At 39.3% G+C, this 13,545-nt stretch overlaps 1 protein-coding gene across 1 annotated transcript in view; it reads left to right on the plus strand.

Moving 5' to 3' along the window:
• Positions 1–12,256: 12,256 nt before the first annotated feature.
• LOC110143883 (eukaryotic translation initiation factor 2 subunit 3, X-linked-like) overlaps positions 12,257–13,545 on the plus strand; it is a 42,800-nt gene continuing 41,511 nt past the window's right edge. Inside the window, exons 1-2 of the mRNA XM_020903655.2 lie at positions 12,257–12,370; positions 13,005–13,068. Of these exons, the coding sequence (XP_020759314.2) occupies positions 12,299–12,370; positions 13,005–13,068 (136 nt within the window). The 5' untranslated portion in view covers positions 12,257–12,298. The remainder of the gene's footprint in view (positions 12,371–13,004; positions 13,069–13,545) is intronic.

Here is a 13,545-nt window from a genome sequence, read left to right on the forward strand (position 1 = left end):
GTACAGAGAAAATTAAGTCAGAAAGAAAAACACAAATACCCTGTTAATGCATATACATGAAATGCAGACAGATAATACTGACAGCCCTATATGCAGGGCAGCAAAAACAGCCACAAACATAAACAGCAGACTTTTGGACTCAGTGGGAGAAGGCGAGGGTAGGATGCTTTGAGAAAATAGCATTGAAAGATGTACACTACCGTATGTAAAATAGACAGCCAGTAGGAATTTGATGTATGATGCTGGGCACCCAAAGCCACGCTCTGTGACTACCTGGAGGGATGGGATAGAGTGGGTTGTAAGAGGTGGTTTAGGAGGAAAGGGGCCTATGTATGAGAGAGTTAAAGTTTAGGGCCCTTTAAGGAGGAATTGGACATTCTTGCTGTTACTTTCCTTAAGCCTTTTGCAATAATGTATCTTGACTGAGAACTGGCCTTTTTTTCTGGTCTGGAGCTGATAATTACACAGGCAGACATTGTCTTGCTCATGGAAATGCTTTTCTTAGGCTCTGTATTAATGATTATAATTTTAACATATCTCCCCTGTGAAAGGTTACTGTCAGTGAGTTATGGAGGACACCAGAATTCTTGGGACTCCAGAGGACAGAATTTAGATCCTGGGCCAGACGGGCCAGAGACAGAAGCTTGATCACTCTGAGCTTTTGAGTAGAGAAAGTGAAAAGTGAAGTCTTTCAGTTGAGTCCAACTCTTTGCAACCCCATGGATTATAACCTATCAGGCTCCTCCATCCATGGGATTTTCCAGGCAAGAATACTGGAATGGATTGCCATTTCCTTCTCCAGGAGGTCTTCCTGACCCAGGGATTGAATCTGGGTCTCCACATTGTAGGCAGACTATTTACTGTCTGAGCCACCAGGGAAGACTTTTGAGTATCAAAGTTTTGTTAAAATGTAAAAGGATAGAAAAGGCTTCTGACATAGACATCAGAAAGGGACAGAAAAAGTGCCCTCTTGCTTGTTTCCAGCGAGGCATAATATACTCATTAGCAAGTTGCTAATCATAGATAAAAGAAACACCTCAAAACTGACAGAGTTGCACCAGACCCCTCTCCCACAACATGCATTTTGAGATATCATCTGCACAAAGGGAGTCATGTCTGGCCATAACACAATTGACATGAGTCTTGAAGAAAGGTAGATTTCCAATCAAATACATAGTTTCACTAACATAGCTTAAGAAAAACATTTTCATGAGTAAGTCATATTGGTTTGCTGTGCAATTAGCAGCTCATGGTTTGAAAACAAGTTTCAGGTGGAACACATTTGAAGAAACGCAGATTGCCAAGCAAATATACAGTTCATTAACATAGCTTAAAAGAAAAACATTTTCCTGAGTAAAACACGTTATTTTGGTGAGACATTAGCAGTTCAAGTTTTGAGAAAAGTTAGTTTCAGGTGGAGTCAACTGTTGTCATGGCAAGTTGGAGCCTCCTTTAATTCTGTGTAGAGAAGAGAAAAAAAAAAGTCCACCACTTGCAGTTTATTTTCTCCTGCCTTTTGGGAGTTTCTCAAGATTTGTACCCCTGATTGCATAGCAATAGTATATCTCACACAAAGACATTACCTGGAACTGTTCTCCCTTGCTAATCTTGTTCAGAAGTTATCTCAGGATTTATGCCTCTGAAGTCTCTCGTGGAACTTTTCCAATTTTGATATATTCTTTTTATCTATTCTCAGCAGCCAGTTGAAAGTATATAACACCCCAGTTAAACTAGTGAGACTTTATCTACCTCTTTCTGATGTCTATGTCAGAAGTTTTCTCTGTCCTGTCACTTTAAATAAAATTTGCTGTATAAAACTCTGAGTGAGTAAGACTCTCTTTGGTCCCAAAGACATGTCTCCTTCGGAGACCATGAATCCAGTGATACTGTTCATTGTTCAGCAAAAGCTATCATGTATGCCTATGGTTGATTCATATTGGTATATGGCAAAAACCATCACAGTATTATAATTTTTTTCCAATTAAAATAAATATTTAACAAAAGAATATAATAGGTAGTCTAAAGTAAGGAATGCTAAAATAAAAGTAGGAGTAACAACGCAGGAAAAATAATAATGTGTGTATATATACATAAGTGTTTGTGTGAGTATAAAATCCTAACCAAAAAAAATCTATTACTTATCAAAGGCATTTGAATATCTTGAGAAAACCTGTCCTCTTAATAGAGGGAAAAGTCAAATTCAGGTTTTTCATGCCAGTTTACTTTTAAAATTACTCAATTAAATTTGTTTTAAGTTTAGACAGTCCTGACCATCACAGACCTCTTCACTCAGCATCTACTTTCCACAAAATTTTTTATCACCTACTATATCTACTACTTTATTTTCTCATCCAAACAACATCCCTCTGTAAGTCAGACATATCTCCTTTTCCCTTAATAAAATGAAATTCCATCCCTCATGCTTTCTCTATTGAAAGCAACCATGAACTGTCCTATACCAGCATCCTGTAGATTTGTAAACATAATTCCAAATAGTAGCTTGTTTAAAAAATACACATTCTTTTTTTTTTTTTTTTACTGGCAATTATTTTATTTATTTATTTTTTCTTTTTTTAAAATTTTTATTAGTTGGAGGCTAATTACTTTACATCATTACAGTAGTTTTTGTTATACATTGAAATGAATTAGCCATGGATTTACATGTATTCCCCATCCCCGTCCCCCCTCCCACCTCCCTCTTCATCCGATCCCTCTGGGTCTTCCCAGTGCACCAGGCCCGAGCACTTGTCTCATGTACCCAACCTGAGCTGGTTATCTGTTTCACCCTAGATAATATACATGCTTCAATGCTGTTCTCTTGAAACATCCCACCCTCGCCTTCTCCCAGAGTCCACAAGTCTGTTCTATACGTCTGAGTCTCTTTTTCTGTTTTGCATATAGGGTTATCGTTATCATCTTTCTAAAGTCCATATATATGTGTTAGTATACTGTAATGGTCTTTATCTTTCTGGCTTACTTCGCTCTGTATAATGGGCTCCAGTTTCATCCATCTCATTAGAACTGATTCAAATGAATTCTTTTTAATGGCTGAGTAATATTCCATGGTGTATATGTACCACAGCTTCCTCATCCATTCGTCTGCTGATGGGCATCTAGGTTGCTTCCATGTCCTGGCTATTATAAACAGTGCTGCGATGAACATTGGGGTGCACGTGTCTCTTTCAGATCTGGTTTCCTTGGTGTGTATGCCCAGAAGTGGGATTGCTGGGTCATATGGTAGTTCTATTTCCACTTTTTTAAGGAATCGCCACATTGTTCTCCATAGTGGCTGTACTAATTTGCATTCCCACCAACAGTGTAAGAGGGTTCCCTTTTCTCCACACCCTCTCCAGCATTTATTGCTTGTAGACCTTTGGATAGGAGCCATCCTGACTGGCGTATAATGGTACCTCATTGTGGTTTTGATTTGCATTTCTCTGATAATGAGTGATGTTGAGCATCTTTTCATGTGTTTGTTAGCCATCTGTATGTCTTCCTTGGAGAAATGTCTGTTGAGTTCTTTGGCCCATTTTTTGATTGGGTCATTTATTTTTCTTGAGTTGAGCTGGAGGAGTTGCTTGTATATTTTTGAGATTAATCCTTTGTCTGTTGCTTCGTTTGCTATTATTTTCTCCCAATCTGAGGGCTGTCTTTTCACCTTGCTTATAGTTTCCTTTGTTGTGCAAAAGCTTTTAAATTTCATTAGGTCCCATTTGTTTATTTTTGCTTTTATTTCTGAAATTCTGTGATGTGGGTCATAGAGGATCCTATATCTACCTAAAGAAACAAAAGACCTATACATAGAAAACTATAAAACACTGATGAAAGAAATCAAAGAGGACACAAGCAGATGGAGAAATATACCGTGTTCATGGATTGGAAGAATCAATATTGTCAAAATGGCTATACTACCCAAAGTAATCTATAGATTCAATGCAATCCCTATCAAACTACCAACAGTACTTTTCACAGAACTAGAACAAATAATTTCACAATTTGTATGGAAATACAAAAAACCTCGAATAGCCAAAGTAATCCTGAGAAAGAAGAATGGAACTGGAGGAATCAACCTGCCTGACTTCAGACTATACTACAAAGCCACAGTCATCAAGACAGTATGGTACTGGCACAAAGACAGAAATATAGATCAATGGAACAGAATAGAAAGCCCAGAGATAAATCCACGAACCTATGGTCACCTCATCTTCGACAAAGGAGGCAAGGATATACAATGGAAAAAAGATAACCTCTTTAACAAGTTCTGCTGGGAAAACTGGTCAACCACCTGTAAAAGAATGAAACTAGAACACTTTCTAACACCATACACAAAAATAAACTCAAAATGGATTAAAGATCTAAATGTAAGACCAGAAACTATCAAACTTCTAGAGGAGAACATAGGCAAAACGCTCTCCGACATAAAACACATTCTTTTTTAAAAAGTTGATTATTTTTAAATAAGCAAAGATGAAACATTTTTAATGATAAAGGGTACAGTTCATAAAGATGGTAGACATTATAAATCATTGACATTTAACAACAAAGAAACAAAGATACCTAAAACAAAAGTCAGAAGAAATAAAAGGGGAAGAAAGTCTAAGTATAATCACAGTGAGACATACTAACATTTCTGAGAATATTTTATCAAATGAAGAAAATATAATATAGGAGCATCTTGAACAGTGTCATTAATAAGTAAATATATTTATATTTATTTTAATTTATATTAATCTTATATTCTACACAAATATATTTAAAATTTTGTATCATACATCCTTATTAGATGTCCATAGGACATTTAGGAAAACTGGCAAAACGTTAACCATTAAGAATAAAAAACACAATTTCCTAAAGCAAATATCTCAGTGTGACACATAAATAATATTCATATTTATTAATAGTTCAAAATCTTTTGTTTCTCTGTAAGTATTATAACTAATGTTTCAATATTTTATTTTATTTGGTAGTGGCCTAGTTATTAATAGCTTAATTTTTTTCCTTTTTACCTATTCAATAAACTTCCATTACTTAAATTAGCACAACCTTTGAAGTTAAAATTACCAAAATCTGGAGAGACTAAAACACAATTATGCTTAGGAGGGTTTACTGAAGGCTCTTTTGTCATTTATGTTTTCTTTCTTCGCAAGTTGATTCACATCAGATTGCTTTGCTTGCTGACAAATTTGATTTAACTTACAGTAAATCTAGGCACAATGAAAGTATTAATTATACTTAACATTATACTTAATGTTGATGACTCTAAGACATGTCCAAATTAAGTAGATCAATAAACTTAAACTTTTGATGTTCAGTCGCTCAGTTGTGTCTGACCCTGCATAACCCCCATGGCAGTATGCCAGGCCTCCCTATCTTTCACCATCTCTCAGAGCTTGTGCACACTCATGTCCTTTGAGTCAGTGATGCCATCCAATCATCTTGTACTCTGTCATCCCTTCCTCTTCCTGCCTTCAATCTTTCCCAGCATCAGGATCTCTTCCAATGAGTTAGCTCTTTGCATCAGGTGGCCAAAGAATTGGAGTTTCACTTTCAGCATCAGTCCTTCCAATGAACGGTTAAGACTGATTTCTTTTAGTATTGACTGGTCTGATCTTCTTTCAGTCCAAGGGACTCTCAAGAGTCTTCTCCAACACCACAGTTCAAAAGCATCAATTCTTCCATGCTCAGCCTTCTTTATGATCCAACTCTCACATTCATATATGTTGACCGTAAAAACTATAGCTTTCCTGAGTCAAAAGAGAGCATACTGGTCATAGTAAACAGTTTCTTCCAACAATAAAAGAGAAAACTCTACACATGAATATCACCAGATAGTCAATACTGAAATTAGGTTGATTACATTCTTCGCAACTTAAGATGGAGAAGCTCTATACAGTCAGCAAAAACAAGACCAGGAGCTGTCTGTGGCTCAGATCACAAACTCCTCATTGCAATGTAAGCATTAATACTCAGAATCTAGTACTGAATATTTCCCACTACATGTGAACATGAAATTTATTTGGCTTAATTTCTCTTGTATTTACCATTGTTAGATTTGTAAGCACTTACTTTTCTTTAAATATAGTTCATTTACAAACTAACCTCAGCAATATTATCCAAAGACAAAGAGCACATACTGACATACATATAATCATACAGACATGATGAAAGATCTAACTTCACTTTCTAAACTCAGTCACGACTTGATGTCATAATATAAAGCTCACTGGCTGTAAATAACAGAATAAGACATTTAAGTTAGAATATGTCTTTTAAAAAGGTTTTCTTCTCTTTTTTCCTTCTTTGGTTTCAGTAATTAGAGGCTGTCTAGCTGAGATAAGTGATCCTGAGAATTCTGGTCTCAAGACACAAGGAGCGAAAATAAGGTTCTCTAGGTAGGATTTATTCTCTCTGGACTTATCATTATTATTATTTTTCCTTCAAACTAGCTTTCTTTACTGGGAGGGGGTTGATTAAACTTTGACTGGTTTTATATACTTAATTGGCACAATTGAAAGTTCATAATTTTCGTAAACACTTCTTTATTCTTCATGGTTTCGAAAAGTTGGTCAGCCACTGTACAATGGCGTTTCTATTTTACTCAGACCAGCCTAGATTGTCTTGACTAGAGCATGGCCAAATTCTCTTCTAAACCTTCTAAAAGGCACAGTTAAGCAAATATCATTTTTTTCTGGTTAGACAATTATTCAGAATATTGCTTCAAAATTTTGTTGTTGTTAAACCTCTAATAATACTCCAGAATTGATTCATGGGGTCTTTGCTTGCACTCTTTTATCTTTATGTAGTTTACAGTTTTACAAAAAAGCTCTGGGATAAGTCTAAATAACTCCTGAGCTAATTCCTTGTGTTCAGGGTGAACCTCTGGACAATGGGTCACAGTGCATTAGCAACATTTCCATCCTGTTTTCTCTCTTCATTACCTTGCTTTGCTTCAGAAACCAACAGCTGTCTTAAATGATACAGATCTGACAATATGGCTTTGCAGGATTTAATGGTTAAATTGAATTCCTCAGCAAATTCCAGTGGATCCTGACTTGAATTGGGAAATTTCTTAGCCAAGTCTCTAAGTTTTGCTTGGCTACCAGTTATGTACACAGCGTAATAACCAAGGATGTTTCACTTCTCCTTCTGGTAGGCTTCTCCTTAAGGGAGTTAAAGTCACTTCCGATTTTTTATCCTCCTTTGCTGCAGAAAGGGGAGCAGCAGAAGGAGGAAGAGAAAAAAGAGACAGCATCTTGCCAAGTAATTCAGATTGAAGAGGATACGTAGAGGGAAAGAGAGACTGTTAGCAGGCTTGTTGTTGCTGTTCTGATATAGTTTCTAGATAATCAAAGTAAGCATTTCATTAAGTTTGCTGATCTTACAATGGCTTTTTCCATTAGCGGACCCAAAAATATCAACTTTGGATATCCAAATAACCCCAATTTAGACATTTTAGGTTGAGATCTCAGTGTACTTTTCCCAATCATTAAATATGTATTTTCTATTTACATATATCTTGCTGGGGTGTTGTTAGAGGCTGGCTTTCTGATGCTTCATGTTCCGTGTTTGAGAGTCTCTGTTTTCCATTTTAAATTGAATTTGTCATGGATAAAACTCAGTAGTGAAATTGTGTGGTGGGCCAGTGTGCTGCTTTTGAGTTTTAACCCCTGGAGGAGTTAAAACTCAAGAAAAGTTTTAGCTTTATCACATGTGTCAGTTTCTACTTCCAGCAGTGTAAGACCACTGTGAGTGCTTGGATTGTTGAATGGCCAATTCTTTTTTTTTTTCTTTCTTGTAATTGGAGGCTAATTATTTTACAATATTGTGGTGGTTTTTGCCATACATTCACATGAATCAGCCATAAGTGTACATGTGTCTCCCATCCTGAACCCCCCTCCCACCTCCCTCCCCATCCTATCCCTCAGGGTTATCCCAGAGCACCAGCCCTGAGCACCCTGTTTCATGCATCAAATGTGAACTGGCGATTCCATGTTTCAATATTATTCTCTCAAATCGTCCCACTCTTGCCTTCTTCCACAGAGTCCAAAAGTCAGTTCTTTACATGTGTTTCTTTTGCTGTCTTGCATATATGGCCATCATTACCATCTTTCTAAATTCCATATAGATGTGTTAATATACTGTATCAATGTTTTTCTAACTTACTTCACTCTAATAGGCTTCAGTCTTATCCACCACATTAGAACTGATTCAAATGTATTCTTTTTAACGACTGAGCAATATTCCATTGTGTATATGTACCGCAGCTTTCTTATCCATTCATCTGACTGATGGACATCTAGGTTGCTTCCATGTCCTAGCTATTGTAAACAGTGCTGCGATGAACACTGGGGTACATGTGTCTCTTTCAATTATGGTTTCCTCGGTGTGTATGCCCAGCAGTGGGATTGCTGGGTCATATGGCAGTTCTATTTCCACTTTTTTAAGGAATCTCCACATTGTTCTCCATAGTGGCTGTACTAGTTTGCATTCCCACCAACAGTGTAAGAGGGTTCCCTTTTCTCTGCACCCTCTCCAGCATTTATCGTTTGTAGACTTTTTGATAGCAGCCTGAATGGCCAATTCTTTCGTGACCCCTTGACAAGCGTTTTAATTAATGAGTGGATTTTCCTATGGGACTACCAGACAGTACGAGTACTTGGCCGCCACCACTCCTATAAATTTCTCAGTAACTTGATGTGTCTTGTCCCTTTTCTTCTAAGCAAAGCTCTCATGTGGTATCTTCACTTTTACAACAAATTTCTATTAGGGTGGCTGAATTGAGGAAAAGCATGAAATCTTTCAACAGAGCCCCAGGCATTCCTTGGTGTCTTTCAACTGAGCTCCCCTCCCTACCTTTCCACTGGTTGAGTTTGCCTCAGTATCTCTCACCTGGGCACTGCCCGCCCCCCCGAACTCTAGTAACTTCAGGGTTTGGGAGGGCACAAGTACCTGCTCAACTACCAGTAAAACTTAAGATCATCCACAGATACAAGAGATCTGAGACTTTACCAATTCATCTGGACTCTTAAGGAGGGAGATGGGCACAAAGGGCTGCTGGTGACTTGGCCTCTGCCAAGTCTCCGGTACTTGTAGAGTTCAGGTGAAAGAGAGAAGACTACTCTGTGTACCTTTGTGGTTGCCATAAAGTTGTCAACTTAAAAAAAAAAAAAAGCACACTGAGAATTCCAAGTCACATTTTATTTGGGGCAAAATGAGGACTACAGCCCCTGATCAAAACTGCAGACAGCTCTGAGAAACTGCTCCATGATAGATGGGGGAAGGTCCTTATATATATGATTTTGCTGAAAGGGGAGTTCAGGCAATCAAGCACATATTTTTTGAAAGAAGTTTCTACTAGTTACAAAGAACAGTCATACCCATGGAGGATTTGTGGTTTTCTAGATTTGAGGACATACAAAACTGCACTCCTAAGATTGGTTCCTACAAGTATCTATGCAAAGTCCTGTCTTGCCAACTTTTGCTAGAGCACAGATACCTCATTTGTGCCCCCAACTGGAACTACTTTCAGTGGGGTGTTGAGGTCAGCAGCTGCAGCAACATCTGATTTAATCCTTATACAGGTAGACAGAAAGTGCCAATGGCTTACCAAAAACTAGTTGGGTGTCTTAGTTTGAGGATGGCAATTTGTCATTGCTTTTCTTTCATTTGAAAGGTTAGTTCCCCAATAGATTTATCAAGATAAAAACATACTAACAGCAATCATGCAGTGGGTTACAACATGATTTGGGACATTAACTCTTAAACTTTGGTTTTTACCACAGAGTCCCTCAACTCTGTTACTTGTCTGAGTTTTTCACTCAGGTAACATAAAACCACCATGAGTGCTCAGATCACAGAGAGGACAGATCTTTTATGTGTCCCTAGCAGAGCAACTTTTTAATTAAAACAAGTAACTTTCCTTTTAGGTATAGTAGCTAATTAATAGTACTTGTATCCACCATTCCTGAATCTGAGAAAACCAGGAGTATCCCTTCTTTAGAGGTGGAAACTCTGAGATACCGTCACTTTTTCAATAAATTGTTTTAAAGTAGACAATTCAAGGGAAAAATCACAGGCTATTTTTCCCTCCAAATACCCACTCCAACCCCTAATCAGTCAGCTGAGTCAAGTCTTCTGAGTCTTTTAACTGGGTGAAATTACCCATATTGAAGAGATGACTCATTGGAAAAGCCCCTGATGCTAAGAGGACTTGGGGGGAGGAGGAGAAGGGGACGACAGAGGATTAGATGGCTGGATGGCATCACCAACTCGACGGACATGGGTTTCAGTAAACTCTGGGAGTTGGTGATGGACAGGGAGGCCTGGTGGGCTGTGATTCACAGGGTCACAAAGAGCCAGACATGACTGAGCGACTGAACTGAACTGAAACTGAGGAAAAATCTTCCCAGTGTCTTTCAAATGAACTAATTAAGGTACCAAGTTTAAAAAAGTTCCAAGGGGAACCAACGTATTCCAGGAGTTCTATATCACTGGATTTTCCAAAAATGACCTATCTGAGTACCAGAAGAGAAGGACCCTAATTCATTTGGACTCTCCAAGGGGGAGGACAGGCACAAGTGGCCTTTGCTGGTACTAAGGATGCAGATCCTCAGAGTTCAGTGAAGGGAAATAGTCTGCTCTGTGTGCCTTTGTTGATGGCTAGTACTGTCACACTGAACAAAAAGGAAAAAAAAAAAAGCACAACCTAAAAGTTGAGAAAGTTTTATCTGGCTAACTAACTGAGGACTATGAGGAGGGCATGGTAACCCACTCCAGTATTTTTGCCTGGAGCCTCCCTGTGGACAGAGGAGCCTGGTGAGGTACAGGCCAAGAGGTCACAGTCAATCAGACATGACTAAGCAACTAAACACAGCAGCACTGAGGATTACAACCCAGGAGGAATTATTAGCTCTGAGAAATTGTTCCAGATAGGGGAAGGAAGAGCAAGGTATACAGAGCGTTTTAAAAAAACACACAAACAAAAAAACAAAACCAACCAAACAAAACAGATAGTCACAAAATCTATTTCTAACTAAAGAAATACACCCTTGTGAATTAAGGAATACAGGGTTTTTCTTTGAATGGGAAAATGAAATTTGGGCTCATTAAAATCATTTCCAGATTGTGCATCTTAACCATTTTGGGGCAACATCCTATTTCTCTCCATCCCAAACTCCAACAGGGCCCATGTTTGCAGGTGACTGCAGATGCTGATGACTTGATTCCCTTACCAGTCTTTGTTTATTGAAATATCTGGTAAAATCATTTGTCCAGACTTTCTCCAAACAAGTATGTTTCCCTGTATCTGTTTCCTAAAAACTTTTGAGAACCCTAAAGCTATTGCAAAAACGTCCCCTCCTATGCAGTTGCTATTGCCACATACGGACAACTGAGCCCTCCATCGAACTTTTCCCAGAAGGCGCTTTTCCCCTCTTCCCTAAAAGTTAAAAGTCGCTCAGTCCCGTCAGATTCTTCGCAACCCTTCGGAGTATCAGTCTATGGACTTCTCTAGGCCAGAATACTGGAGTGGGTAGCCTTTAACTTTTCCAGATCTTCCCAACTCAGGGCTCAAACCCAGGTCTCCCTCATTGCCGGCGGATTCCTTAACCAGCTGAGCCACAAGAGAAGCCCAAGAAGGCTGCAGTGGGTAGCCTATCCCTTCTCCAGGGGATCTTCCCGACCCAGGAATCGAACCGGGGTCTTCTGCATTGCAGGCGAATTCTTTAACAAGCTATCAAGGAAGCCTTCACTATCCCACCCCGCAATCCGCAAAAAGGAACTTGCTGAGCCTAAGTGTGGCTTACTACAAGCCTTCCTTTCACTGAAGACAGGCCCAGACCACAGGCGACCTCACCATAATAAACTGTGGAAACTGGAACCAAAAATACGGGTAGTAGGTCCCTGGAAACCCTTCCAAACCATCAGCTAGGAAAACGGAAACAGCGACTGTTTACCCATCCCGGGGGGTGGGGTGGGGGTGGGGTGGGGGTGGGGTTGTCATTCTTTTAGCAAGCGTCCTTCTATGGGGCTGCCCTTAGCATTGCCTGCACAAATGTCCATTAGGTCGCCAATGAATAGGTCCCTAAAACTTTGCCTCGCTTTTTATCGTCAGTCTTTATGTAGCTAATATGTAAAGCCAGGTGAAATAAGGCCACAGGGTGACCTCTCTGGTACACCAACCGTTCTCATCTCCCTGGCTCGAGACATAGTCGCTCTCCCTCCGCAGCCCCGCCCGGCACAAGGGGGCCTGCGAACGGACTGAAAGCTACGCGGACGGTTTCGTTGCTCTGTCGGCAAGATGGCTGGGCGAGAGGAGTCGGGTGTGACCCTGGGTCAGCCACATCTTTCTCGCCAGGATCTTTCCACATTGGTAAGGTTTTCTTCTAGACGGATTGGAATGAGCTCAGGAGTGGGTGTGACCTGAACTTTGGGAAGCGTTGAATCACGGCAGTACCGGGCTGCTGACAGCTTGAGTTACGCCAGAAGCCTGGACCCAGGCGTTCTTTGCCGCGTTCATCCAGGTTTGCGAGTTGAGCCTTGCGGTGTGAGTTCATGGACTTCGAAACGCGAAGATTTGGACAGGAAAGTCAAGATGTTAAGTGCCATTAAGGTCTTCTCTGAAGATCCGGGAAAAGATTAATACCTTTAATTCTGGAAGGAGTTTTTACACTGTCGTTAGTGTTAATCTCTTGAAATTTGAGGCCCTGGTTTTCCAAATATTCTAGAGTTAGTGGAAATATAGTCTCTTTTGTAAATGTAAAGGGCTTTAGCACTTGCTTTTGTTGTTGAGTCTCTTAGTCGTGTCTGACTTTGTGCGATCCCATGGACTGCAGCACACCAGGCATCCCTCTTCTGACTGGGAATCAAGACTGCCTTTGCAAGAAAAGTACATTTGGTAAACAGTCGAGCGCTGAATAGATAATGGCAAACTGTAGATACAAAACGAGATATAAATTATGGTTTGTCTTTCGTGAGGTAGTTTAAGCTAAAATGTTTAATTGCAGGATGTTACCAGGTTGACACCACTCTCACATGAAGTTATCAGCAGACAAGCCACCATTAATATAGGTAAGAATGCTTTGTTGTGTACAGTGCTGTCCTTCTTGAGGGTTGATTGCTCTCCGATGGCATTTAAACTCTTGTTTGATTATCTAAAGTGTAGGAAGACTCAGATATATAATGGGTACATTTTAGCCATTATGAGCAAAGTACCTACTCGATTCCTTGGGAAACAGTACTTTTCATGTGCATCCAGGGAAAGACATAGGTGTATGAAGAGACAGTATGGTGTATGCGTGTATAGCAGCAGAATGCTAAAGAAGAGACGAAAATTCCTTTTGTAGAGAAAATTTTAAGAACAGATTTCTTAACAGGAATTGAGAAGTCTTATTTAGTGTATAATGTTTCAGAATAGTGTTTTACTTCTTTTCTTAATTGACACATATTTTGGGAGAAGTTGATTGAATGTACATGTTTTAGCGTCTATTATATTAGCAATAAAACCTAATAACACTTATACCTTAGAGTGATGAAAAATCGTAAGAC

This window comes from Odocoileus virginianus, unplaced genomic scaffold (assembly GCF_023699985.2).
Source record: "Odocoileus virginianus isolate 20LAN1187 ecotype Illinois unplaced genomic scaffold, Ovbor_1.2 Unplaced_Contig_32, whole genome shotgun sequence".
NCBI classification, from domain to species: Eukaryota; Metazoa; Chordata; class Mammalia; order Artiodactyla; family Cervidae; genus Odocoileus; species Odocoileus virginianus.